At 45.0% G+C, this 27,102-nt stretch overlaps 1 protein-coding gene across 6 annotated transcripts in view; it reads left to right on the forward strand.

Moving 5' to 3' along the window:
* The window catches only part of CCDC158 (coiled-coil domain containing 158), a 50,924-nt gene that overhangs the window by 7,864 nt on the left and 15,958 nt on the right, over positions 1–27,102 (forward strand). For 5 of the 6 annotated variants that reach the window (XM_081206913.1, XM_081206914.1, XM_081206917.1 and 2 more), the window contains 14 exons: positions 1,126–1,409; positions 2,443–2,552; positions 3,910–4,237; positions 7,515–7,591; positions 9,815–9,925; positions 11,230–11,344; positions 13,823–13,942; positions 16,321–16,518; positions 18,684–19,166; positions 20,779–20,968; positions 23,353–23,511; positions 25,276–25,388; positions 26,125–26,283; positions 26,802–26,894. In XM_081206913.1, coding sequence (XP_081063039.1) covers positions 1,126–1,409; positions 2,443–2,552; positions 3,910–4,237; positions 7,515–7,591; positions 9,815–9,925; positions 11,230–11,344; positions 13,823–13,942; positions 16,321–16,518; positions 18,684–19,166; positions 20,779–20,968; positions 23,353–23,511; positions 25,276–25,388; positions 26,125–26,283; positions 26,802–26,894 — 2,540 coding nt within the window. The remainder of the gene's footprint in view (positions 1–1,125; positions 1,410–2,442; positions 2,553–3,909; positions 4,238–7,514; positions 7,592–9,814; positions 9,926–11,229; positions 11,345–13,822; positions 13,943–16,320; positions 16,519–18,683; positions 19,167–20,778; positions 20,969–23,352; positions 23,512–25,275; positions 25,389–26,124; positions 26,284–26,801; positions 26,895–27,102) is intronic. The other variant, XM_081206918.1, reaches the window with a different exon arrangement.

Genomic DNA, 27,102 nt, shown 5'->3' on the forward strand with positions numbered 1-27,102 from the left:
CGACTTGGCTAGAAGGCTGACGGAGGGCTTTCCCCTCCTCCAGCCCCGCAAGCTCCCAGAGCGAGGCCAAAGCTGCACGCAGCTTCCACATGGCTCTGGGTCCCGTTCTGGGGGCTGGGGGAGGGGGAAGCTCCGCTTTCCCCGCCCCCAGCCCCACAAGCTCCCAGAGCGATGCCAAAGCTGCCAAAGCCCGAGCTTCCCCAGCCCCGCGCCTGGGGGGGGGGGGAATAATTTTTTTCCCTTTATTTCCCCCCCCCCCCCCAAATCTAGGTGCGTCCTATGGGCCGGTGTGTCCTATAGGGCGAAAAATACGGTAATAGATCCTATCCTGTGGGCTAAGCGGTAAAACTTTTTTTAGGCGTTCATGGTGCCGAAGTAGTAGGTGAATAACAATGGACAGTGATCCCAGATAACCTGACTGTTTCGCTGGAATCTTCTTCAGCACAACTACAAAAGAATTCAAATATGAAACAATGACCTGTGTACATGAAAACTATATAAACTTCACACATTACAATCCATATGCTACAACTACAATAAGAAGAACAAAGGTACATACCCCATAGATTAGTAAAATGCACAAGGAGCAGTGCTCATGTGGATATGTAACCACTGCTACCAGTTGCATGATACCGGAAGCATAAGTAACCATTCCCAGGTGGCGCTCATTACAGGGAGAATGAATTGCAGTAATTCAATTTAAAGGTACAAAGCAATATAACAACAATAAGAAAACATCAAATGAAACAATTTAAATCCAGTTCAGAATTGAGTCCTTCAGGGTGAATGGTCTTAAACATAAAAATGAACTGAGATTCTTTCTGTCGTAGCCGTTTTTCATGATCTTGTCTTTTGTTGATGGTTTTCTGATTCACCCACAGTACTGTGAACAATAAATCCCTATCAGAATGATTCTGCGATATAAAATGCTCAACCAGAGCAGCTTCCAACACAGCACACCCTGCTCTAATAGCTAACCTATTGTTTGCTCTCAATTTCACCCCCCATGGATGTGAATGGTTGTGGAATAGGCAAGCAGCCAGTCGCTGTTTACTGCACTTGCACCGCTATTGCTGCTGTTTCACTTTCTTCAGCTGCCCTGAATGTCTTTGTTGTTTTCCATAGGCACTTCTTCTGCATATAAGAGCAACCCAAATGCACCATCTTCCAGGCTCGGCACACTGATGGAGGGCTCCACAAGTTCTATCTGTAGTACAGCCCCTGCTGCTGCTGCTGTTGCCACCAGCAGTAGCCCTCCCAAAATTTTATACACTAAATATGAATTGGACATTGACATGGAGACTGGTAAAAGGCCCAAGAAATGTCCAGGGAAAGGGAAAGAGTCCATTGAGTCCATCTTGGAAGAATATTCTCAGCAAGTCAGAGATCTGCAGAAGAAGCTAAATGAAGTGAGTTTCAAGCTTGGCAGAAAGGCTCTCAGTGTACTGATTGTCATTTAACTGCGGGGGGGGGGTGGATATCACAACCACAGCAGTGTATTCCCTGCACTAAAGGTGGTGGCGGGCGAATCAAAACCGTTGACCAAGATAACATAAGTTATGCACCAAGAAAATCTGAATGCAGCAGATTGGGAACATACAGGAAGGGTTTTATAATTACCATATTTTTCGCTCTATAAGGCGCACCAGACCACAAGACGCACCTAGTTTTTGGAGGAGGAAAACAAGAAAAAAAATATTCTGAATCTCAGAAGCCAGAACAGTAACAGAGATCACTGTGCAGTTAAAGCAGCAATCGCTCTTGCTGTTCTTGCTTCTGGGATAGCTGCGCAGCCTGCACTCGCTCCATAAGACGCACACACATTTCCCCTTACTTTTTAGAAGGGAAAAAGTGAGTCTTATAGAGCAAAAAATATGGTAATTGTAATTTTGTCAAAATTTCATAATCAGCTTTTAGGAAGTTTTAATAGAAACATTTTAATAAATAAATGCACACATTGATATTGGTTACACTACCAAAATGTTGGGAACTGTTTGTTAAGGGTAAGGAAGCCTCTCTTCATCCCAGTTCAGGAGCCCAGTTTAACTAGCTTAGTTTTTATTCTGCAGATATGCTTTCAGAGCCTGGATTTTAATCTGCAACTGCATGCCTTTGTGTAGTGCATGTTTGTGAAAATTAGGGGGTGTTGTTGAAGGCTAGGGATAGATCAGACTCCCTTTTATGGCTGGTTCTGTTAAATGAAAATGGACTGCCATGTCTAAATGATACCTTTTGCGCTCATCAGATTAGCAAAACAGCCAGAGCCGGATAATTCATCATGGAAAACTGCAGCAAGCCTTCTCTTAATTACAATTATCTGACTTCTGCAAATCTGAAGATCTGTCCTAGAGCAGTGCCGCCAATATTTGCCTTGCTCCATTTCCCAAATTGCATTTTGTCTACTGTTAATACTGTTTCATGATCTTATTTCGCTTCCCGCAGGCTACAGAACAGCATGAGCAACAGAAATTAACTTTAAGACAGACAATAATTGAGTTGCAGACAAACCTTCGGGAAGTAACGAGGGAAAAAGAGTCTATAACTGATCTCAGGTGAGCACCCTCATGGTACAAACTAGAGAGGGTGTCATGGACTGGTTCAACACAGGAATGGTGGGAGAAACCAGCTGAGGAACCCCCAATTGAAGAAGGCCCAGTGAGTGGTAGTAGGATGGTGATGAGTGGTCAGAGGGAGAAGAGGAAGAAGACTGGGAGGAGGAGGTGTGAGATGCTGAAGAGGTAACAGGGCTTAGTGAGCTTGGAGAGTCTGTGGCAGCGATAGACCAGGCTTGTGAAGAAACATGGGTGTCGCCGCCTCCTGCAGCAACAAGCTCCCCTCCCCCTGCTCTCCCAGAACCAGGAGAGGCATGAAGCGAGAGGAGCAAATACAGACAAGCAGGCACAGTCTCCAATTGCTTGGGGAGGGACCCGGAAGAGGAGAAGACACAGCTGTCTATGGGGAGGCAGGGACCTTTAGTCTTGGCAACTACTTCATGGGGGCAGTTACAGATGGGTAGCCGTGTTGGTCTGCCATAGTCCAAATAAAAAAATTCCTTCCTGTAGCACCTTAAAGACCAACTAAGTTAGTTCTTGGTATAAGCTTTCGTGTGCATGCACACTTCTTCAGATACACAGTGTATCTGAAGAAGTGTGCATGCACACGAAAGCTTATACCAAGAACTAACTTAGTTGGTCTTTAAGGTGCTACAGGAAGGAATTTTTTTATTTGGTTCATGGGGGCAGAACTTGAGTTGCTGTGCTCATTAGGCCTCCCACACCTGGGCAGATCCTGTTTTGCTTATAAGGAGTTAACTCCAGCTTGCTCAGTGTGATTTACTGCTGGCTCACTCCTGTCAGAGGGCCACAGTTCTAAGACCATTTGCATATTCCAATTGCAGCTTCCCAGCTAGGCTCTAAAAGTATGACCTGGGATCAAAGAAAACATCTTGGGAATGGCCCCATGCCCTGTGCAACTCAGGTAGCTGGTATTGTTTTGCAGACCTCCCATTTTCCCAGATAGTGGGAAGTTCCAGAGTCAATTTGCTACACGTTCAGTTGTCTTGTGATGATGGCATATCAGAAGTTTAACAGTGGTTTCTTTTTCATATTGCTGCGGGTTTGCCAGGGGCAGAAAGCTTTTACAGCCCAAGAGCCACATTTCCTTCTGGGCAACCTGCCAAAGGCCACATGCCATTGGTGGGTGGAGCCAAAAGCAAAAGTGGGTGGGGAGACCTATGTAAATTTTACCTTTGTACAATAGTAGGTCAGCATAGAAGTGTACCCAGAATAGCACTAAAAGACTGAAGCTCTACACCTGTTTGAGACTGCAAAAGAAACCACAAAACACAGTTGTGGGGGGTTGTCAGAGGCCCCTGAATTTGCACTGGATGCTTCCTTTTCTGATAAATAGGCGAAAAGAGTCTCAAACCCAAGAGGATCTCAATTGCAAGCTGAAGGCTACAATCAATGAGCTGCAAACAGCCAATCACCTTCAGGAGGAGATGCTGAAGGAAGCCAACAACCAAACAGAACATCTGAAAAAGATGGTACAGGGCCATGAAGACATCCTCCAGGAACTTCGCAATGTCCTACTGGCCTATGAAGAAAGTTCGGGAAAGAAGATCTTTGATCAGGAGAGCATCGCCAACCTTCACGTCTGCAACCTTCCCAGGGCTTTCAGTAAAGTTCTGCGAGATCTAGATACAGAGATATCCCTGCTCAAAGCGAGGCTTACTCCAGTAAGTGCCCTTCAACTCATTCTGAATGAAATTTAAGCATAAGATCACTGTGTACTCAAGACAGGAGGGGATCTGGTGGCATAACCAAGGTCATATTGACAGCTGGATTGTAACCAGGTAACGGGAGCACAAGCTCAGCTCACATCCTGTGGTCATTTTTACACTTGATTATCCTATTTCACAGGATAGAATTAGGTAACAATTTTGGATCTAACCACAGTGGCATCACTTTTCATTGGCCAGTGATCGGCCACATTTCTGGTGCACAGCCATGCATGCTCTGGTGCCTTTGAAAACACTGAGGCTTAAATGCAGATAACTGGATTGCACCTCTGATTAGGCTCTGGGGCAGACCTGGTATGAAAACGTCCATTCCATGTGTCAAAACTTGGGTCACCTCCCACTCATCATAAGGCTCGAGTTTGGAGCTGGGGAGGAGATTCAAAGGGCCGCAAAGGCAGGTGGGAGGGGGCATTAAGCTCCTGCCAAATCTCACCCACCTCTGCCCAGAATGAATTCCTACCTCCTGTCATTTTTTTTTCTTGCTGGGATTTGACGAAGGCAGAACAATCAACTAAGATTTTAATGGGTGTTAAAGCCCTAACATGAATAAATTATTGGTAATAACCGCAACTATTATTATTCTCTTATTTATGCAGAACCGCTTTTTCCTCAGAGAGACTCTACCAAACTCCAATTAAGTTAAATGCATCGTTAGTTTGACCTTGTGCATTTATTTATTTTATATTAAATAGCCACAGTGAGCCCAATGTGGACCAGGACTATGGCATGGTGGAACAGGGGTGTTTTTAACCATGTATTTCTTTGTCACAGACCCAAGAAAAATAGCAGCTTACAACAAATAATGCAGATGGCACCAATAAGGAGTTTTAAAAATGTAAACAGAGACTTTGAACCGCTTCCTTTTCTTCTGCTGGAGTTTTGTACATCCTCCTAGGGTGCTCCTCCTTTCCCTGTCTGCAGCCAACTTCATTTGCTTTGGTTGGAGTGCCTCCAAAATGATCCAGTTTCCAGTCCGAATGCCTCATCATGGTTTATTGGGATCCAAAGGCCATGGGAAACTCTCATTATCAGAGGCCATGGGAAACTCTCATAATTAATAGTTCAGTGGGGTATGAGAATACATTTTGGCCTGGATGGCAAATGGCTGCAGACCCCCCAGTCCAAATGGCATCAGTCTCTTAAGACAAAGGGACATCAGGTGTAGGACAGGTATAGTCACGCCTCCTTGCTGAAAGCTGGATTGCAGGTGCTGCCAATCAACTGATCAACGACACCTGCAAACCCCTGGACCTATGCCTTAGCAGTCTGGTTCCAAACTATAGAGGAAAATGTCTCACCCAAAGGGGGTCAGGATCAGGTTGGTTTTTCCAGCCCAGCATGCAAAAGGTCCCAGTTTGAATCACTAGCACCTCCATTTGGAGAACCTTGGGTAGCAGAGCTGGGAAAGAGCCTGAGACCTTGGAAGACCCATTGCCTCTCTGAGGAGTCAACTAGGCTCATTCATACTCATGGTGTTATGCTGCTTACTTCAGCCTTCCCTAGTCTCTGGTCCAAAACGTCCACATGCTTTGGACCACAGTTCATCCCAGGCCATAGGCCATGCTGGCTGGGCCTGGCAGGAGTTCGTTCACCAAAACATCTGGAAAGCACACAGCTGTGAAAGGCTGCAGCCAATCTCATACTTCTATAGGATGAGTGTTGAAACCTCTGAACCACAGCAATCTCTTCCCCTTCCTGTGGTCACAGGCCTGGCAATTAAGATGACACTGCGGTGAATTGTGGAGCACATACAGGACAGTTGTTGAAGTCTGTGTCAGGTGGAGAAAGAGCAAAGTAGAGGCATTTTCTTCTTTCAGCTACTAGGCTCTGGCAAGTCCCTTGGAATAAGCAACCATGGGAGCAATAACACAAGCTTATCTTGTGCAGATGTTGCTGTTGTTTGCATCCTTCTGTCTCGAGAGACAATGGAGTGCGACTCTGAGGGTAAAGTTAGCACCGATGTGAATTCCCCAGGGTACAAGCCTGGGCAGTGTGTATGGAGGTCCTGGGCTGATGAGTCAACAAGACCAGCCCCTGCCTTGCTGATGTGGTCCAAAGGAAAGCAGAACAATACGTTTGGCACCAGCTTGACTGCAGGAGTTAGCAGAAAGAGGCATACAAGACGCCATTCAGCTGTCTTAGGGACTCGACTCTGGATTTGTGTAGGGTTTATTCCTTAGCCTTTTCTTCTCCCAAAGATATCCTGCCAGGCATTAGAAGCTGACAAGCCCCATATGCCCTCACTTCCCTCTACAGCAGCCTTTCTCAACCTGTGGGTCCCCAGATGTTGTTGAACTACAACTCCCATCACCCCTACCTAGCAAGGCCAGAGCTCAGGGATGATGGGAGTTGTAGTCCAACAACATCTGGGGACCCACAGGTTGAGAACCGCTGCTCTACAGCATGGGTAGGCAAACTAAGGCCCAGGGCCGGATCCGGCCCAATCGTCTTCTAAATCCAGGACAGTCCAGGAATCAGCGTGTTTTTACATGAGTAGAATGTGTGCTTTTATTTAAAATGCATCTCTGGATTATTTGTGGGGCATAGGAATCCGTTCATTAGTTTTTTCCAAAATATAGTCCTGCCCCCCACAATGTCTGAGGGACAGTGGACCAGCCCCCTGCTGAAAACGTTTGCTGACCCCCGCTCCACAGCATGTGCAGAAACCACCTTCTCCACTGTTCTACCTACTATTGGTCTCATCTGCTCAATCCGCCAGAGCCTGTCTTCGCATGCAGGAGAAGTCCCTATCTTGATGAGGGTTTGAGACCCATCAGCTACCCTCGCCTGGTTTAGCCGGCCAATCAAAACTATTCCCTGGGGTGTGGCTGCTTTTGCATGGTGACAGCTTCCAGGAGCCCCAGGTGAGAGCTAAGTGCCAGGTGGGGACCAAAGGTGGACAAACTACCCCAGAAGGAGCACAATGTGTCCCCCACCAGAGGTACTAGCCCTCTCCTGACACTCCATACACCTCCCACCCCACCACAGATGCAGCTTGAGTTCTTCAAAATACACAGCACTGATTGCATGTTAATGATAAACCACCATGTGATCCTTATCAGTCTAAACATAGGAGTGCTGAATCAACAAACTTCACTATCCCCCTTAATGCTTGTGTTCTGTAAATAGGTCGCTGTAATGTCTTTCATGAGATACGTTTAGGTAAGGCTAATTGCTCACTTGGTTGTGAATCATGACTGTTTATTAATAACAGATGGAAGAGCAAGTGGACATGGTGAGGAGAGAATCACAGTGCAAAACTGAAGCTTTGCTTCAACAGCAACAAGAGAGGTACACTCTGCTCTTATCTTCTTCCTCTATATTTGTTTAGAAAATAATTCATAAGACTAAAATGTAGAACAAAGAACAGAAAATGACTACATTTGTCAAAATATGCTGCCACCTTGAACTCTCAGAAGAAAGGTGAGATAGAAATCTAATAAATCAGTAAATAGTTAAAAGCCCATCCAGTTTCATAGGCAGGGAGAGTTCCCATTTCTTTTCCCACCTCACTGGACATCCAATCTTGAGTTAGAGAAGCTGGATCTGCAGATGGTTGTCAGTTGAGACGAGGTTGGCTTGGGAAATAGGTGCTCCCTCACTGCTACTACTCCTTCCCACTGCCTTACCAGTGATAAATGGAAAGGTGAGTAGCAGAGATGGAAACTTCCAGCCTTCTATGTTGCCCCTTTGTAGGAGATGAATTGAGGATTGAATCTGTAGATTAAGATTAAAACCTCCTATCCTGTGTGTAAGAGAAAGACAAAAAAGCAGGCTGAGAGTTCTTTTTAGCAAACACTTCTATGTTTTTGCATCTTACTAAAGCTTAGGAATTAGGCTATTTCACCTTTTAATCCCTTTTATTTGCGGTCTGCTGACCTCCTCTCTTCACCCCTGTTGCAGAGAAGGAACCACAAGTTTTTAGTAAGATAAAACAAAAAATGGTTTACTTCATAGCTGTCAACTTTTCCCTTTTCTTGCGAGGAATCCTATTCAGAATAAGGGAATTTCCCTTAAAAAAGGGGAAAAGTTAACATCTATGGTTTACTTACATTTCAATGCAGGCAGGAAATACAGCAAAATAGTATGCGGAAAGCTACTTCCAAGTTACAGTAAAATAAAAGTTGGTAGTCTCAGTAACTTGTCTGAAACCAGGAGCTTCAGCAAAACATGTTTGCTTAGCTTGAAAGCATGATGGAAGAGAGTAACTCAGAGGCAGGAGGAAGTATGAAATATTATCTCCTTTGCTACATAATTCCTGCCCAGAGGAGTCAGGGGAAGTGGACACACAGAGGGTCTTCTTTGGAAGTTTAAGAACCCTCTCTGTACTATCCCTGTGCTTGTCTAGCGAAACATGATGGCTGAACTCCCATCAGGGATAAATGGGGACTGGGCTATGTGCAGAATCTTGGGAACGGTAGTTTACCCCTCACAGAGCTGCTATCCTAATAATAATAATAATAATAATAATAATAATAATAATAATAATAATTTATTTATATCCCGCCCTCCCCAGCTGGAGCCGAGTTCAGAGCGGCTAACAGCAGTAAAATGATACAACATTCTAAAATCATTTCATTATAAAATCAGTTCAAATCAGATTAATGGCAACCATTGGGCTAGAGTTCTGTGAGGATTGTCAAAGGAGGGGGTCAGGCTGTGCCCTGGCCAAAGGCCTGGTGGAACAGCTCTGTCTTGCAGACCCTGTGGAAAGATGTCAAATCCCTAGTCTCTTGTGACAGAGCATTCCACCAGATTGGAGCCACAGCCGAAAAAGCCCTGGCTCTGGTTGAGGCCAGCCTAACCTCTCTGTGGCCCGGGATCTCCAAGATATTTTTGTTTGAAGACCGTAAGGTCTTCCATGGGACATACCAGGAGAGGCGGTCCCGTAGGTATGAGGTATAGGGCTTTAAAGGTTAAAACCAGCACCTTAAACCTGATCCTGTACTCCACCAGGAGCCAGTGCAGCTGGTATAGCACTGGGTGAATAGGCTCCCGCAGCGAGGACCCCGTAACACTTAACAAACTTCAGTTCCCAGGATTATTTGGGGAAAAGATGTGAGGTGTGTACCCAGCCCAGATTGTCCCCGAACACAGAGCTTTACTTTTCCCTACAAGAATGTACGATCCCAGAGACATTAGAAATCAAGCCACCTGCTATCTGCATTGCTTCATCCTAAATTGTGTCTTTATCACTCTAAAGCATGACTGAGGGCTTGCCCACACTTCTTCTTGTGCTGTGCCTAGAAGGCATGAGTTTGAGAGGTTTTCTGCTTCACACACCCTTTTTAGGCATAAGTCTGAGCAATTTTCCCCTTGCCTTGTTCCCTTCCAAGGGAAAACCCATTCTTTAGCAGTGGAACAAATTTTTCTCTGGGGGGCAGTGGGAAGCAATGAGAGAAAGTGAAGTGTTGGAAAAGCCCTCTATTTTTGACACTGTCTTCTCTACAGATACATCACTGATGTCTTACTATTGCATCTCTGTTGTTTTTATTTTTTTATTTTTAATAACAGCGTTGAGAGACTGATAAGTGCACATGAACAGGAACTGGAAGCTCTGAACGAAAAGCTGAACAGCTCTCGCAGCCATGCAAGCAACATCGAAAGCCAGCTGGAGATCATCCAGTAAGTGTCTCAGTAATGCTGTTCTGCAAGCACATCACTGAAGAGTATTGCAAGCAAACACTGTCTGCTCAATATACAGAAACCCTTGATTATACCAATACAGGACACTGATTGTTTACTAGATTTCTCTTAGGATTCATTAAACCTTCTAGGGTGAGAATTCTGGGGTGGAAGAAAGCTGGATAGGACCCCTGCCCACCTGCTTTCCCAGTGTAATGCAGTATAAATTTAAGTAGAAAAGAAATTCTAGTGACACAGTAAGAATGTGTAGTAGACCATAGCTGCAGCAAATTTAGGGCCCATTCACATTTTTGCTTCACCCATATTTTGAATGTATTGTATTGTGTATGAATTAATTCCCCCAGGTCCAATAACTTTTTTCATTGTTCCGTGGCTGTGTCATGCCAAAAACTGATCTTACCCGCTGAATTGAACCTCGGTTAAGCAAAAACTCTCTTCGGATTTTTCACACATCTGTGAAGATCCAATTCAGTGTGCAATATCATATTTTTGGAAGGCACAGCTTGCAGAATAGCAATAAAAACTATTGGAAATAGGATAATTAATCAATAGCAAAGGTAAAGGTACCCCTGCCGTTACGGGCCAGTTGTGTCCAACACTAGGGTTGTGCGCCCATCTCACTTAAGAGGCCGGGGGCCAGTGCTGTCTGGAGACACTTCCGGGTCATGTGGCCAGCGTGACGAAGCTGCTCTGGCAAGCCAGCACCAGCACAGCACACGGAAACGCCATTTACCTTCCTGCTACCTTCCTCCTATTTATCTACTTGCACTTAGGGGTGCTTTCGAACTGCTAGGTGGGCAGGAGCTGGGACCGAAAGACGGGAGCTCACCCCGCCGTGGGGATTTGAACCGCTGACCATGCGATCGGCAAGTCCTAGGCACTGAGGTTTTACCCACAGCGCCACCCGCGTCCCTTAATTAATCAATAATAATAATAAATTTATTATTTATACCCCACCCATCTGGCTGGGTTTCCCCAGCCACTCTGGGCGGCTTCCAGCAAAATATTAAAATACAATAATTCATCAAATATTAAAAGCGGTAAACAATACTGTATTTTATCGCCCAGTAGTAAGCCATTGCAGGTGTACTGTAGTTATAAGTCTGTTTTACGTATTCCATTTCTGAAGGGCTTGGGAGCTGGGATAGCTCTGTTGGTAGAGCATGGGGCTCTTAATCTCAGGGTCGTGGCTTTATGTCTGCACCATCATCTCTGTACATGTCGCACTTTCACATTGGTTTCAGGTTGTTCACTTTCTCTCTTTCTTCTACTATATTTTTTAGAGAGCAAGCAAAAAACCAGAACTCATTGTACATGCGACAGATCAGTCAGCTGGAAAGCACTGTGTCCTCACTGCGTTCTGAGCTCCGAGAATCAAGAAGGATGTCTCAGGACAAGGTGGGTTGCAAAATGATGTTGGGGAGACACTTGCAATTAAATTCTGTGTATGTGTTCTGTGATCGTGAATGTAATGCATTTAGTATTATCTGCCGGGGCAATATAACACCAGTCCTAAAGGATCTTCACTGGCTCCCAGTACATTTCCGAGCACAATTCAAAGTGTTGGTGCTGACCTTTAAAGCCCTAAATGGCCTCGACCCAGTATACCTGAAGGAGCGTCTCCACCCCCATCGCTCAGCCTTCTCAGGTCTTCTGCTGGTTCCCTCACTGCGAGAAGCAAAGTTACAGGGAACCAGGCAAAGGGTTTTCTTGGTAGTGGCGCTCTCCCTATGGAATGCCCTCCCTTCAGATCTCAAGGAAATAAATAACTATTTGACTTTTAGAAGACAGTCCTGAAGGCAGTCCTGTTTCAGGAAGTTTTATAAGGATTGATGTTTTTATTATGTTTTTACATATGTTGTAAGCTGCCCAGAATGGCTGGGGAAACCCAGCCAGATGTGCAGGATATAAACATTAAAATTAGTAGTAGTAGTAGTAGTAGTCATCATAGTATTTTAGGGTAGTGAAGAGGAGAAAATAAAAATCAGTAGCAATGCAGTATCTGTTTTTTTAAAAAAGGTATTACCCAGCAACAGAGTGGTTTTTAAGACCCCTTTGACATGACAGTGGTACCTCGGGTTAGGTACTTAATTCGTTCCGGAGGTCTGGTCTGAACCTGAAACTGTTCTTAACCTGAAGCACCACTTTAGCTAATGGGGTCTCCTGCTGCCGTCGCGCCGCCAGAGCACGATTTCTGTTCTCATCCTGAAGCAAAGTTCTTAACCCAAGGTACTATTTCTGGGTTAGCAGAGTCTGTAACCTGAAGCGTATGTAACCCGAGGTACCACTGTAAACAAAATAAAAAAAAACCTCTCCCAGTTTAAAAGGCCATGGATTATTTAGTTAATCAAAGGCCTGGATGAAGAGGAATGTTTTGCCTGGCTCCTAAAGATACATAACAAAGGCACCAGGTGAATACCCTTTGGGAGATCATTTCACAAGCAGCGAGCCACCACAGAAAAGATGAATATCCTTTGGGAGATCATTTCACAAGCAGCGAGCCACCACAGAAAAAAATTGTCCTCATGTTTCTGATCTCCAGACTTCTCACAGTGGAGGAACACAGAGAAGGGCCTTAGACAATGATTGCTTAGAGGATGGTTATACAATGGTACCTTGGTTCCTGAACGGCTTAGTTGTCAAACAAATCGGCTCCCGAACGCCACAAACCCGGAAGTAAGTGTTCCGGTTTGTGAACGTTTTTTGGAAGCCAAACATCCGACATGGCTTCCATGGCTTCTGATTGAGTCCAGGAAGCTCCTGCAGCCTTGGTTTTTGAACAGGCTCCCGGAACGGATTAAGTTCGAGAACCAAGGTACCACTGTAATTTTGTCTTTTAAAATTTAGAGGCAATAATTCACACATAGTCATTTGACTTCCATTCCCAACTGCAGCTTAGGTTACAAGTCACATTGGGCTGGGCAGGTTCCTTCTTCCAAGTTACAAATGAATGATGTTTTCTCTTATATAGAAAAGTCTAAGAAATCAAATAACAGGTAGGCTGATCAAGGTGACATGACAGTGGATATCAAGAGGGTTTTTTTGTAAAGTGATGCAGTACGTGCTTTATTGAGTTCCACATGCCTTTCATTTACTTTTTCATGTATTGATCACGGAAGTGAATCACTAAGCACATGTATTCTTGCAATGAATGGGTGTTGGTCAAGAACACAGGTGAAGTTGTGCTGAGATTTGATTGATCTGTGAATTGTGCCAGTTTTCCAAACAAATATTTGGAAGTATTCTGTTAATATCTTAACAGCCTAGTCCACTTCCAGATTAATATCAGATGTTGTTTTAGCAGCCATAGTGAAAACTAATAACAGGACTAGCTTTCTACCTCCACCAACTAAGAGGGTGTTCAATCAACCAAAAAGATTCAAGCAGGCAATCCAAATTATGCGTTGAGGAGGAAAAGAGAATTCTGAAAGCAGTGTCAACTTTGCAAACCTACCAGACTTGCATTATGTCTTGCTTTGCACTATTTATTGGTTGGACAGTTTTAATTACCGGTACTTTGAATGATTCTAGTTTTTGCTAATCAGAAGCAGCTAGTTGCTCTGTAGGATCCTGAAGGCCGGTTCCCGAGCACTGCAAATATCCACCCAGGCACCTTTTGGATTCCTGACAATTCAGGAGGCACATTCCATATACTGTCAAATGTGCCTTCAAAACTGCAGGCTAGAAAAAGCTTTTGTTTAAACAGAAAGGAGAGCTAAGGTTCCCAGGAAGCCGAGTTCTGCTCCTAGTACCTCATTCTGTGGTACCACGTTTGTCCTGTTGCAGAAATTGGATCACAGCAGACATGCTACCCCTTTCTTCCTCGTAGAAATCTACTGTAAGACTGTTTTGTGTGTCTTTGTGTTAATATCTTAGATAGAAGAGCTGGAGAAACAGCTGCATTTGGTTCATTCTGAGATGGCGGAGGCTCAAAATGAAAGGGACCAGTATAGCCAGGAAACTGGAAACTTGGACGATCAGGTTCAGCAGTTGGTGGTAGGCATCTGAGACTGAATCACTTCCATAAAGTTTGCTTTTTGTAAATCACTTTAACAGTCCAGCTACGTAAGTAAATCTAATTCCAATCCTTTGTGTGAAACGGGGGGACACCAGAGCTTGTAATGAAGAGCCAGCTTTAATCTGCATGCTACATAAACCCTCCGCTACATGAAAAAAAGGGACGCGGGTGGCGCTGTGGTCTAAACCACAGAGCCTAGGGCTTCCCGATCAGAAGGTCGGTGGTTCGAATCCCCACGGCGGGCTGAGCTCCCGTTGCTCGGTCCCAGCTCCTGCCCACCTAGCAGTTCGAAAGCACGTCAAGTGCAAGTAAATAAATAGCTACCGCTCTGGCGGGAAGGTAAATGGCGTTTTCGTGTGCTGCTCTGGTTCCCCAGAAGCGGCTTAGTCATGCTGGCCACATGACCCGAAAGCTGTCTGCAGACAAACACCGGCTCCCTCGGCCTATAGAGCGAGATGAGCGTGCAACCCCAGAGTCGTCTGTGACTGGACCTAATGGTCAGGGGTACCTTTACATTAAAAAAGGAAAACACACATCGGAAAATTCTTTGAGAAAGTTGAACAGTTAGCACAGATCATTGGAAAATGGTGCTGGAGAGGGTTCTTTAGCTGCATGTAAAAGAACATCACACAGGCATAGTCTGAGGAATGCTGTTGACGTATCACACAACCCCCACATAACAGGATTCATGAGAAGTCTGAATTGTTAGCTTCATTTAGGACAGGAATCATTTCATTGTGAGTTGGGTGCACCAGCCATAAGTAAAAGACTAAGTGTCAGGGAACTGCCATCAGCTCAAAGGCGAGAGTTGGAAGGGCAGTTGTGTTATAGGGAACCTCCGAAAATCTTGCGAAGCAGTTCCTCCTCTGATGAGGAGGGAAGCCCCACCTCCAGTGGTGGAGAGAAGGTGGTGGGGCCAGGGGATGCTAGGGAGAGCCTCAACACCGAGCCTGAGCAAGCCGGAGAGGAGAGAAGTACCCCTTTGCCAGCGCCCACTCTGCGCAGTAGGTTTAGGCGCAGGGAAGGGAGGAGAAGGTTGGGGGTCACGCCATCGTTATGCTAGGGGAGGTACAAGGACTGCCCACTCCCAGATTCTGCTAGCGACTGAGCCAGACATGAACTTGCGACGCTCTTCACCGTAAATAGTTGCACTAACAATAAAGCTGGAAAAGACAGGTCGAAGTTTTGCTTGTTTGCTCTCGAGCAACCACCATAGCACCTGGCAGCAAGCAAGGAGTGGTGGTGAAGGGGAAGATGCCATCCCCCCCCCCCGAACACCCCTGCCCCAGCTTTTCCAACTTGCTTTCCCACTCATTAGGGAAAGGGAGCTTGGGGTGGCTCTTTTCATCATGGTGGGGGGAGCACAGATGGAAAGTAATAGGAAACTTCTTAGGCTCCATCTCGTCTTCAGATTACAGCCTTACTTTGGGGGTGGAGAAACATTTTAAGGGAAGAATATATGTTGGCCTTTAGCCCAAATCAAGGATGACATTTCAGGTGTTAATAGCTAGCCGATGTCTGCCTGCCAGAGAGCCAGTGTACCTTTTGCATGTTCTCTCTCTCTTCTCTCTCCCGATACTTTGGATACTGGAAATCATACCCTATGTTTCATTTGAGCTGGAGTTCATTGTGCATTTAGCTTACACAAATGAGTCACTCACCTAGGTCTGCCCTGCAGGATTAGTCATTTATTATTATTTTTCTCAAATAATTTAAAAGAAAATATCGTCAGAAATAATAATGATCGCACTCTTCCTTCAAAAAGGGCTCCAAAAGTGACTTAACAAATAATTGAAACAAACAAGCAAAAAGCAGTTCCTGTCCTCAGAGTTTTACAACCTAAGAAGACACAACGAAACAGGAAAATGGATTGGGTGGGAGGAAGAAATGGTTGTTAATAAATAAGTAATTAAGCAAAACTCTGTCCTTGGTTACAAATTCTCATAAGGACCAGCTGTGTCGATCGAGACTTGGGGTTGCCATATTTCAAAAAGTGAAAATCTGGACACAAAAGTTCTCTCTTTCTTGGGAAATTTTTGCAATTTCCACCTAGGCACTGTTTCTGACAGCCGAATCCTGGAATCCCGGCTGCTGTATGTCCAAAATATTTTGGATGTATGGCAACCCTAGATGGAGTGATCTGGCATCCCTTCTCCTCTCTCCTCTGCTGCACCCTGCCAGAAAGGCTGCTGCCAGATGGAGGGAGGAAAGTAGGAGCCTGATTTCCCAGCAGTGCTAATTGTGATGCCACGTCCCTCCTCTCCTCTTCTACAGCCTATTGTAATGGCTGCCAACTAGACCCATGGAATACTTTTTAAAGCTTTATTTAATGCTTGGGAAACGCCCCGCCTTTCAGAGTGAGCTTCATAAGAAAGATATGGAGCTGAATCTGGAAAAAGAGCAGAACAAGCGGCTCTGGGATCGGGACACCGGCAGCAGCATCACCATTGACCACTTGCGGAGGGAGCTGGACAACAAAAACATGGAACTGCAGCGTATGGAGTCCATCGTGTCGTCCATGAAGATGGAGTCCCAGGGGCAGATGGAACGTCAGGTCAGGAAAGGTGGCCCAAGCCAGGAACAATGCAAACGCTCCCAAGCCAAAGGGAAATATCCATACTGCAGATTGTATAGCAGTGTTTTGCAGGTTCCTGATAGCCAGGTGATGCTGCTAACCCCTTCAATTGAAGCTGGAGGTGTGCTTCACTCTTGTGCCTTGTGGCTTAGGGCCTTCATATTTATGGGACCGCCTCTCCTGGTATGCCCCGCAGAGGACCTTAAGGTCCATGAATGACCATAGCTTAGAGGTCCCGGGCCCTAAGGAAGTCAGATTATCCTCCACCAGGGCCAGGGCCTTCTCAGTGATGGCTCCAACCTGGTGGAATGCTCTGTCCCATGAGACCAGGGCCCTGCAGGTTTTAACTTCCTTCCGCAGGGCCTGTAAGACAGAGCTATTCCGCCTGGCTTTCAACTTGAACTTAGCCTGATCTTTTATTCCCCTTCCTTCCCTCCCTTTCCCCTTTTTATGAAGATTACCCGCTCTGGGATCCCACAGCTAATTCTCCCCTGGTCTCCACACTGGCCCAAATAGGACTAATTTAGCCAGCTAGCCCTGGTGATCATCTAATGTTTATTAGATGGATTTCCCCCCTAAATTGATTTTTGAATTCTGAATTTATTGTTATTCACGTTTTATACTGTTGTTTTATGCTGTTTTTTGTTGCGTTAATTAACTGTTTTAAATTTGTTTTTGAACTGGGAAGGGTGGGGTATAAATAAAAAATTATTATTATTATTATTATGCCTGCAGGGGTTTACGTTGGGCAGCGGCGGAGGAAGCCGCTCAGACGCCTGGGGCGGAGTGCCCAGGGGTGTGGCGAGCCACCCATAGGGGCGTGGTGTACCACGGGGCCTCCAGAGTCTGGCTGCCTCCTCCTACTCAGCCGTCCTACAACTGGGGCACTGGGCGGACTGTTTAGGCAGCACGGAGCCTGTGCGTGCCCAAGCTACCATGTTTCCCAGTGGCTCGGGTGCGCTGCAGGCCCCGTGGTGAGTGCTGCCTGGCATTTTGGCACCACCGCCCCTCGGTGGTGACACCCGGGACGGACCACCCCTACTGCACCCCCCTTCCTCCATCCCTGACATTGGGGCTTCAGTTGTGGGCAATCTATGGGTATTTCTTCAACTGGCCTGCAGGTGGCATGATTGCTTTTGGAGTTAAAGCAAAGACCCTAGTGGGGCTGCAACTGCAGGAAAAATTGAGGCACTGAGCAGTTGTACCAGGAGGTACAGTAAGTACCACGGCCCTGGTCATCTCGGATGAAATAATTTATTTTAATGCTTGTGAAGAGAAGTTATGAAAAATAGCAGTGGGGCAGCGTCTGCTTAACCCAGCCTGAATGATGCCTTCCAAGTGTGTTGTGAATGCAATTGTCAGCATGCTGACCGACTAGGATCAAGGATATAGGCAGGTTCAAATCCCCACAAGGCTCATTTTGGCCCCATTGATCTCTCTGAGAAGTCGTGGAGAGAGCTATATACACTGCCTTGAGAGCCATGGAGGAAAGACAGGAGACAAATGTGATAAGTAAAGGAGGAAGCCAAGTTGATGCACTGTTTAAGAGAGCTTCCTCTCTTTTGGAAGCTTATTTAAGATTAAAACCTTTTTTGAATTCTTTGCGGCCTAATATTTCATGCGCTGCTGTGCGGGAAGGTCTTTCGGGGTGGCAAGAGGGGTGGCTCAGAGCAGAGAGCTTGGTGGGTGTTAAATGCCACGGAGGTGGCAAGGAGAGGGAGCCTCTGGCCCTCTAGAAGTATCACAAGATATATTTTTCCCCAAACATGGTTTCCATCCACAAAACCAGGTTTTGCCGTAAAGAATGAATGTGGCTACCAGATATCCAAAACTTGCTAGACACTGTCTTATGCAAAGGGAAGAAGTGGCTGAGAATAGGCAAGCAAGAAAGAGATGGCGGGAATGACAGGGTGATGAGGAAATCCTGCACAGGTGCCTAGGGGAAAGGTTCACTGGAGGAGAAAGTGGACAAAAGCATTAAGCCCACCCCTCTGCTCTGAGGCTCTGTGGGAGAGGGGGAGGCTACTGACTTGACCCCACATACACTTCAGCCCCCGTGCCTCCCCAGTCTCACCCCGGGCAGTCAAAATTGTAATAACCTCCCTTGGTACAATGAAAACATATGGAACCTTTGTCCCCACCAGATGTCTGCAATTAAGGAAAAGAACGAAAGCATCGAGAGGTTGGCGTCCATGGCCTCCCAGCAAGAGTCCACCAAAGAGATGCTCCGCAAAGTCGTGGAAGAGCTGACGGAGAAGAAGGTGAGCTTGGACGCAGCAGAGAAGCACGTGGCAGAGCTGACCTCGTGCCTGCAGGAGAAGGAGAAGGTGATCGAGGCGACCAACGAGGAAATCCAGAAGCTGCGCGGGCGCGTGGACGGGAAGCTGCAGGAGCTCCAGGTGTTGAAGAGCGAGAGCGACCACATGCGGAGCGTGCGCTCGGATTGCGACGCCCTGAGGCTGCAGGTGGTGGAGAAGGAGAAGGTGATTGAGATCCTGCGGAAGCAAGTCGAGAACATGACTCAGATCGTGGGCCAGCACAGTCGGACGGCTGGGTCGATGGAGATGGAAAAATGCCAGCTCGCGAAAGAAGTCAACGACAAGAAAATGGAACTCCATGAGCTTAAGGTGTGCATGTTTCGCTGTGTGTGGGGAAGTGTTGGTACTTTTTTAAAAAGATAAAGCTTTTCTTTTGGTCATGGGAATTCTCGGTCAGAAAACTAGACCAGAAGAGCTAGCTTTAAACAGAATGCTTGACTAAATGCACATTGATCTGGTCCAGGAAGGCAGTTCGTATGACATGTCTTTAGTGCAAACAATTAACCTCCTATGTTGCAAACAATTATCAGTAATATCCAAGGCAACATGATGACCAAGTACAACAATGTAATGTCAATGTAAACTCTTTATATAATCTATACAGAACATTGAACAGTATGAAATATATGAAATATGCACTCTCTGCAAAACCAAATAAACAGAAATCTTGTAAATCTCCGAAAGCCACAAAATATGCACTCTTGATGGATTCTCTTGAAAACATAGAACAATTGCTATGGAGCAGTGGTCATAAAGTTATGTAACCATACAATTCCATTTACCATAAAGATGGGTTTATGAAGCATTTCTGTATCCTTCTGCTGTGCTGAAGAAGAATTCCACAAAACAGTGGGTATATCCGGAATCGCTGTTCACTGCGTCTGTTTGCGGACCACTTCGGCAGTGTTGGACGTCATAAAACAAAGCTTTACGGCTTGTTTTCACCAGATAACAATCTGACCCATTGCTTCTTTCAGAGACTTGCATAGTCTACAAAGACTTCCAGAGACCTATATGAGACTTATGTTTATTTGGTTCTATGTTTTTAAGAGAATCCATCAAGAGTGCATATTTTGTTACTTTCAGAGATTTATAAGATTTCTGTTTATTTGGTTTTGCAGAGAGTGCATATTTCATATATTTCATACTGTTCAATGTCTTTAGTGCAGCCTTCACTAACATGGTGCCCTCCAAATGTTTTGGGCTTCAACTCCCATCAGCCCCAGCCAGTACTGCTGTGGTGGCTGGGGCAGATGTCACTTGTAGTGCAAAGCATTTAGAGGCCAGCAGGTTGACGAATGCTTTCTTAGTGTATGGGTCAAACTGGCCCTTCCCACAGCTGATTTTGCTCATTTCAATCATCTAAAAATATAGTTGTGTATCTGGATGAATCCATTGTCTGCAAGGTTGAGGGGGTCTTGAATCAGGGGCCTGGGCAGCCAGAGTCAAGCAGCTTACTCTTTGCACTTCTGTGGCAGTTTTCCAGAAGGAACTGCTGGCCAGCTCTCTGCTGCCCTTGGGCACCATCACTGCAGATGGCCTGAGGATGCTATTGCAACTACTAGGTCATCAGTGGTCAGGTAATGCAGTAGGCCCATGAGTATAGCCCTGGCCATACAAAGACTCTTAACTCTCATCTGTCGTCTCAGTCTTGAGCAACTTGTCATTCAGACAAAGACTGTGCCATCAGCACCCTGCTGTCAAAGTGGTGTGTCTTTTCCCATTCTGTTCTCAAGCTTAGAAATTACCATTTTCTAGTCACCTGTGGCAAGTAAGAATTGCTTTCCAGGTGACCAGCTATGGAGGGAAGTTTTGCAGAAGTTGTGTCCCCTCCTCCTTATTTAGGCTAGCCCTGTGAAGGTCAAATGGGCTAGCACGTTTAGTCAAGGAGCATAAAGGAGAATTAGCTTGTTTTATCTAGATTTTGCTGGACAAGAAAGACATCCAGGTTCGTGAGCTGGAGGCCAGGCTGAGCGAGATGGAGCTGGAGAAGGTGAAACTGATGAACGCCAGCTCTGAGAGGCTCCGGGCACTGAAAGACGTAAGCATGGAAAAAGAAGAGCTTATGAGTGAAGTAAAGAGCAGCCGCATTGAGCTCGCTACGCTTGCAGGTATGGACCACCAGACTTCACCTGCTTCATCTTTCTTTGGGTTGCCTTCACAACCAAACAGTCCGCGCCAGCAGGAAGGCCGGATTGGCCCTGCCAGTGCATTTGCACTGTGCTGACCTCTCTGCTGCCTCGTCCTTCCCCTCTGCGGTGTGTAGCAGTGACTCAGCCAGAGGTAGGTCAGGTTAGCAGCACAGCCCCACCACGGCATCCCCTGCTGCATCCAGACTCCAGCTGGGGAGCTGCAGAGCACACCAGAGTGGCAGATTCACCTCTGAAGCGCTGTTGCTCACAGAAGAATGCAGGAGGGTGTCTTGTCTTTTGTGGCTTGGAGTGAAGTGACTTGGTTTATTCAGGTGCTAGAGGACCTGCCTTCTCGAAGGCAGAGAAAGCACAGATGTTGCTCTCCTATTGTGCTATCTCAGTTCTTCAAGGAGACAGACTATCCAGTGGTTCTCAACCTGCGGGTCCCCAGATGTTGTTGGACTACAACTCCCATCATCCCTGACCACTGGTCATGCTGGCTAGGAATGATGGGAGTTGTAGTCCAACAACATCTGGGGACCCACAGGTTGAGAAACACCAATTGTCTGCCCGGGGTGCTCCGTTACACTCTCTCTCTCTCTCTCTCTCTCTCTCTCTCTCTCTCCTGCTGCTATTCTGTTTTTCCTTGTATCTTTGCATTTATATTTGTGTGGTGTATTTTTTTTCTACTGAAACTGGACTTGCTCTACATGAGCTAAATTTTGCCTTGCTAGGGATCTGGCAAGAAAAAGATACAATTTATGCCTTAGTAAACCTCTACTAAAGACTTTTCCTGCATTCTGTGTCTTGCTGGAATTCACGTGCCTATCAAAGTTCCGCTGCTCTGCTGAACAAACAATGAGGCAGGGGTGTCCCAGGTCTTGGGGCACTGGTTCTCGACAGTGCCAACTCCAGGCTAATGCAGTTAATAGGCCTGAATCTTTCCCCTCCGGGAATATATTAACTTAAAATTCATTGGCCCCATAGGCAGCTTTGTACCAGCCCTGCTACACACCTGTAATACCTGTTTTGAGGTCCTGCACTGGCTACTCCCCTTCTGCGTTATGCTGTGTTATTTTCAGTTTACTTTATAGACCAGGAAGAGGAGGGGAAAGATATCTATATTTCTTTTATAAATCATGGAGTTCTGCAGATACCATCATTTTTAATTGATTTCTCCAACCCACACATCCCTCTTGGGAGTACTTTTCTTGTTCTGAAATGGCCCCAGTGGAGAGCTGTACTTAAAAATTAAACCAGGAAGTTCTGAATAATAATAGCTCAGTTAAAGCTCAGATTGAGCTGGAGCAAACCAGGGCCACTGTAAAGACTATGGAGGGGTCTGATGGCCACGATAATCGTGGAAGTGTTATTTCATTTTATTTTGTAAGGTCGTTACCTTGTGGCGCTGTGGGGCAAGGTTCTTAGGATTGCTTAGGAAATGTTTAGGATTGCACGGCATTTACCTAGCTACTTGGGGAGTAAGCTCCATTGAATTCAGTGGGACTTGCTTTTTAGTAGACCTGTAGAGGCCTGCAGTGGAAGGCTCAGTTTGCACACTCCACGTGTTCCTCTAAAAATTGCTGGCTGCTGAACCATTGCAATCAAATAATTTAAAGTGGATTGGTTACATTTTCCTTCAAAATTATAGGCAGGGATACATACAAAGTGCTTTGTATGTCAGCTTCACCATCTCCTTCATTTGATGCAGGTATTTTATTTCCAATATAAACAGGACTCTGTTTTTGTAGCTGATTCTATACAGCATTGCCTACTTTGTGTATTCACATGGTGTAAACATGTTTGTTGTCCTCTAGCCTGAGAGATTCCTGAGGACCGTAGCTCAGTTGGTAGAGCATGAGACTCTTAATCTCAGGGTTGTGGGTTCAAGCCCCATGTTGGGCAAAATATTCCTGTGTCGCAGAAGGTTGGACTAGATGACCCTCACGGTCCCTTCCAACTCTGCAATTCTATGATTTGGTCCCTAAACCTGAGGATTCCCAGTTCTGTGTTACATGCTTTAGAAGCTTCCTCCTCCCTCCTTGCTTCCTACCTGTCTGCCTTGGATCCTCACTTACAATTTGCTCTGTGACTGACCCATTTCTGATTCCACCCTCAATCCAGTTCTGTCATACACTTGGTGCTGCCATGTAAAACCTTAAATACTGCTCTCCTCCAACTGGTCCCTGAGATATGTATGTTGTGTTCATTTCTGAGCCCAGCTTCAGCTGGGGAGGGCAGGATATAAATAAATTATTATTATTATTATTATTATTATTATTATTATTATTATTATTATTTCATTCACATGTGTTTGGAGATACGCAACGCTGTGACTTCATTGTGAGTCTTGTGCCTTGCAGATGAACTGGAAAGTATGAAGAGCAGCTACCGAGATAAAAGCGAAGAGATGGAAACCACCGTGGGCAAGCTGAGAGTGCAACTGAAGTCCGCTCAGATTGAGCTGGAGCAAACCAGGGCCACTGTAAAGACTATGGAGGGATCTGATGGCCACGGTAATCGTGGAAGTGTTATTTCATTTTGTTACCTTTCAGGCAGAATTTGTAAACCTGTTTTATTTCGTCATTTGATATTTCAGATAGGAAAAATGCCGTGGACAACACTTAATCAAAACCGAGTGTTCAGTGTAGATTTATAAAGCCATGGAACTGATGAATCTTGCAGCTAGAGATGATCAAAATTAGTGGTTCCCAAATTGTGAATGAGCATACATGTATTAGGCTTTAGAGCTTATGTGGGGTTTGCTGTCAAAATCACAAATGCATGTTTTGCTAGATAAGCACAGCGCTAGTACACAGAGAGTTCTTGATCTTCCTAGAGAGAACCCTCTGTGCACAGTCACTTCCTTTGTTTCCTCTGGGTGAGAACTCTATAACAAAAGAGACAATCCTTTATATTTCCTTCTGCCTGTGAGGAGACTCTCTCTTTCCACCATCCTTCAAGATGATCACACATTGATGACTAAGGCTCCTAGTTTCAGCCTTATTAGCTAAGACTACCAACTATTATTAGAAGGGACGCGGGTGGCACTGTGGGTTAAACCACAGAGCCTAGGACTTGCCAATCAGAAGGTCGGTTCGAATCCCCACGATGGGGTGAGCTCCCGTTGCTCCGTCCCAGCTCCTGCCAACCCAGCAGTTCGAAAGCACATCAGAGTGCAAGTAGATAAATAGGTACCGCTCCAGTGGGAAGGTAAACGGCATTTCCATGCGCTGCTCTGGTTCGCCAGAAGCGGCTTAGTCATGCTGGCCACATGACCCGGAAGCTGTCTGCGGACAAACGCCGCCTCCCTCGGCCAGTAAAGTAAGATGAGCGGCGCAACCCCAGAGTCGTCCACGACTGGACCTAATGGTCAGGGGTCCCTTAACCTTTACCTTTACCAACTATTAGAAGTATTTTTCTGCACATTGCTTTGCTGTATATGTTGCTTGCATTGAAATGTAAGTACTCTAAACCCCTTTTCCATTTATCTTACCAAACAAACCAAACAAAAAAATGTGGTTCATTCTCTGCAATGATGGTGAAGAGAAGTCAACAGACCACAAATAGAAGGGATAAAAAGGTGTAATTGCCTAATTACTAAGCTTTAATTAGCTGCAAAATTTATGTATTTTAATCTGCTGAAAATTCTTCCCAGCTTTTCTTTTTGTATTTCTCCCACGTATTTGGAATAGGAGGTTTAGATCTACATATACAGATTTAATCCTCAACCGGTTTCCCACATTTTAACCATCTTCCCTCCTCTCCAGAGAAAACTGAAAAAGGTGGGGTAGAAATCTCTTAACAAAGAATTCTTAGTGTTCTAACCAAACTACAATTCCCAGGTTTCGGGGTAGATTTGTAGTGTAGATGCTTCTGTTTACATAAGAGCTCAGCAATGGAATTGCTGGTTTTTTATTTTGGGCCCATGGATCAATCCCAGAATCTAGATTACATGCTAAGTAAAATTAGATCTACATTCTACACTGCCATTCCCTACTGCCAGCCTTATGAATCTTAAACACCTTCAAGCTATTTGTGCGTCCTGCCTACCATTTGAGAACAGCTGGGTTAGATCATTAGTCGTTATAGTATAAATATACTTTAATTATGCACACTGTATTCCTCTCATTTCAGACATAGTAGAATAATGTTATTTTTCCCCAGGACAAGAAGCCTTAGGCCCTGCCTCTACTGAAAGCTCAGTATTTTACCCACAAGGCGTTTCTTAAACTTTGCTGTCAAACACGATGCCGCTAATGCTTTGGAAATCTTGTCTTTTATAGCAATGAAAGTTGCAATGGGGATGCAAAAGCAAATCACAGCCAAGCGCGGACAGATAGATGCTTTGCAGAGCAAGATTAAGTTCCTGGAGGAAGCAATGACCAACGCAACTAAGGTCAAAACTGCTAAGATACATAATTTAGATAAATGTGTCCCAGTAGAATGGCTGGACCAAATTCTAACATGCCAAAGCCATGCTAAAATGAGTGTTATCAGTGTAAATTTGCCTTGAACGTATGTATTTTGCACTAGCAAAGATTCTTACTAGAAAAAAACCAAATTAACTAAGCTCACAAATCCCACTGAGCGTTATCTTAGGGTTGGTCCTTTTGTTTATTAAAAGAGCCCTCAGGGTACCTGTGATATAGCAGCACTTGCTAGGAGAGTTCAGTCAAAATATGTAGATTGTTTACATGAAACCCACATAGAAGCATCTTCCTTTGGCTAATAGAAAGGACAGAAGATCAGTCAAGCTGATAGGGCATTTGAAATGGAACAGTATGTCAATGTTATGATAACTTTTACAGGGAGGTTTTGAATTTGTTAAGTTGCATATTTCAATACTGGTTTTTTTAAAAATGATTTGCTATATCACATTCTGAGTTGGGGCCAATGATCATGTCCAGCTAGAATATTTAACCTACCGGCTGGTTTGCAGATAGATAATTAAGATCAGTTTCTATGTGTTACCTCATAGAAGTGGGGTCATTGTCCATTTAATCACAATCTGATTAAATTCCAGGAAATAATGATCAGAAATTCAGATTTTGAAATCAAAATGCAGTGCTGTGTTTACCTTTTCTTCAAATTTTGTTCTATTTTGTTCTATTCTTTCAACTTTGTCCATCTAGGAGAAACATTATCTGAAAGAAGAGAGAAATAAGTTAAGCCAGGAATTGAGCTGTGTGGCTTCTTTAAACAACAAAATGGCTGGAGAGCTGGAGGTTCTTAAGTCACAGGATAAACGGTTGAGAGAAAAACTTGCTACCATGGAGGCAGCACTGGATAAAGTAATAATAATAATATATTTTGTACCATGCCTATCTGACTTTGCATTATTTTGTCCCGTCCCTGGTATTAGTAGACATACTGTTTGTTTTGAGTTGTTATTAGATGGCATACTTTTAAAAAAATTTCTTCCACATGTATTTATGCCAGTTTGTAACCATCTTTTGAGCCCAAGCTTTTTTTTTTAATCACATGTTCAGTTTCTTGGGATTTATTTCCTTTTTTGTACCACTCAGTATACTCGCAACCAAGCCCCCAAACAGGACTGTGGCTGGTATTTAACTCAGTTTTGTTCAGAGTAGCCCCATTGAAATGAATGACCATGAGCATTGGCGCCATTTATTTCAGTGGGTCTGCTCTCTGAGCAAAACTTAGCTGAATGCCATCCAGTGGCTTTTAGGGTTGTTGTTGTTTGAAAAGCTTGTGTGAGTTTACCAAGAAAAACTCTTCAAGGGCCTCAAGTTTTACTACACAAAGTTCCCTCATGAAGGTGAATAATCTCCGCCATTTTCTCTCACAGGCTTCTATGCAGTTTGCAGAATGTCAGTGCATTATGCAGCGGCAGGAACAGGAAGCGATGCGCTTCAAGCTTCAGCACACTTTAGATGTGAAAGTAAGTTTTCGGCTTCATTGAAGAGGTGCACTGGGAGCATATCCTTTACAACTAAATTTAATTTTTGAAAACCATGCTTATCTGTTACCCCAGAACATTCTTAATGCATGCCCACACCAGCTAATTATTGCACACTTTGTCCCAAAGTGTGCTTGCGGTCAGGGGCGCCGACTTATAAAAAATATTGGGGGGGCCCATACCGGGGTCC

Source organism: Podarcis bocagei (assembly GCF_964188305.1).
Source record: "Podarcis bocagei genome assembly, chromosome: 9".
Classification (NCBI taxonomy): domain Eukaryota; kingdom Metazoa; phylum Chordata; class Lepidosauria; order Squamata; family Lacertidae; genus Podarcis; species Podarcis bocagei.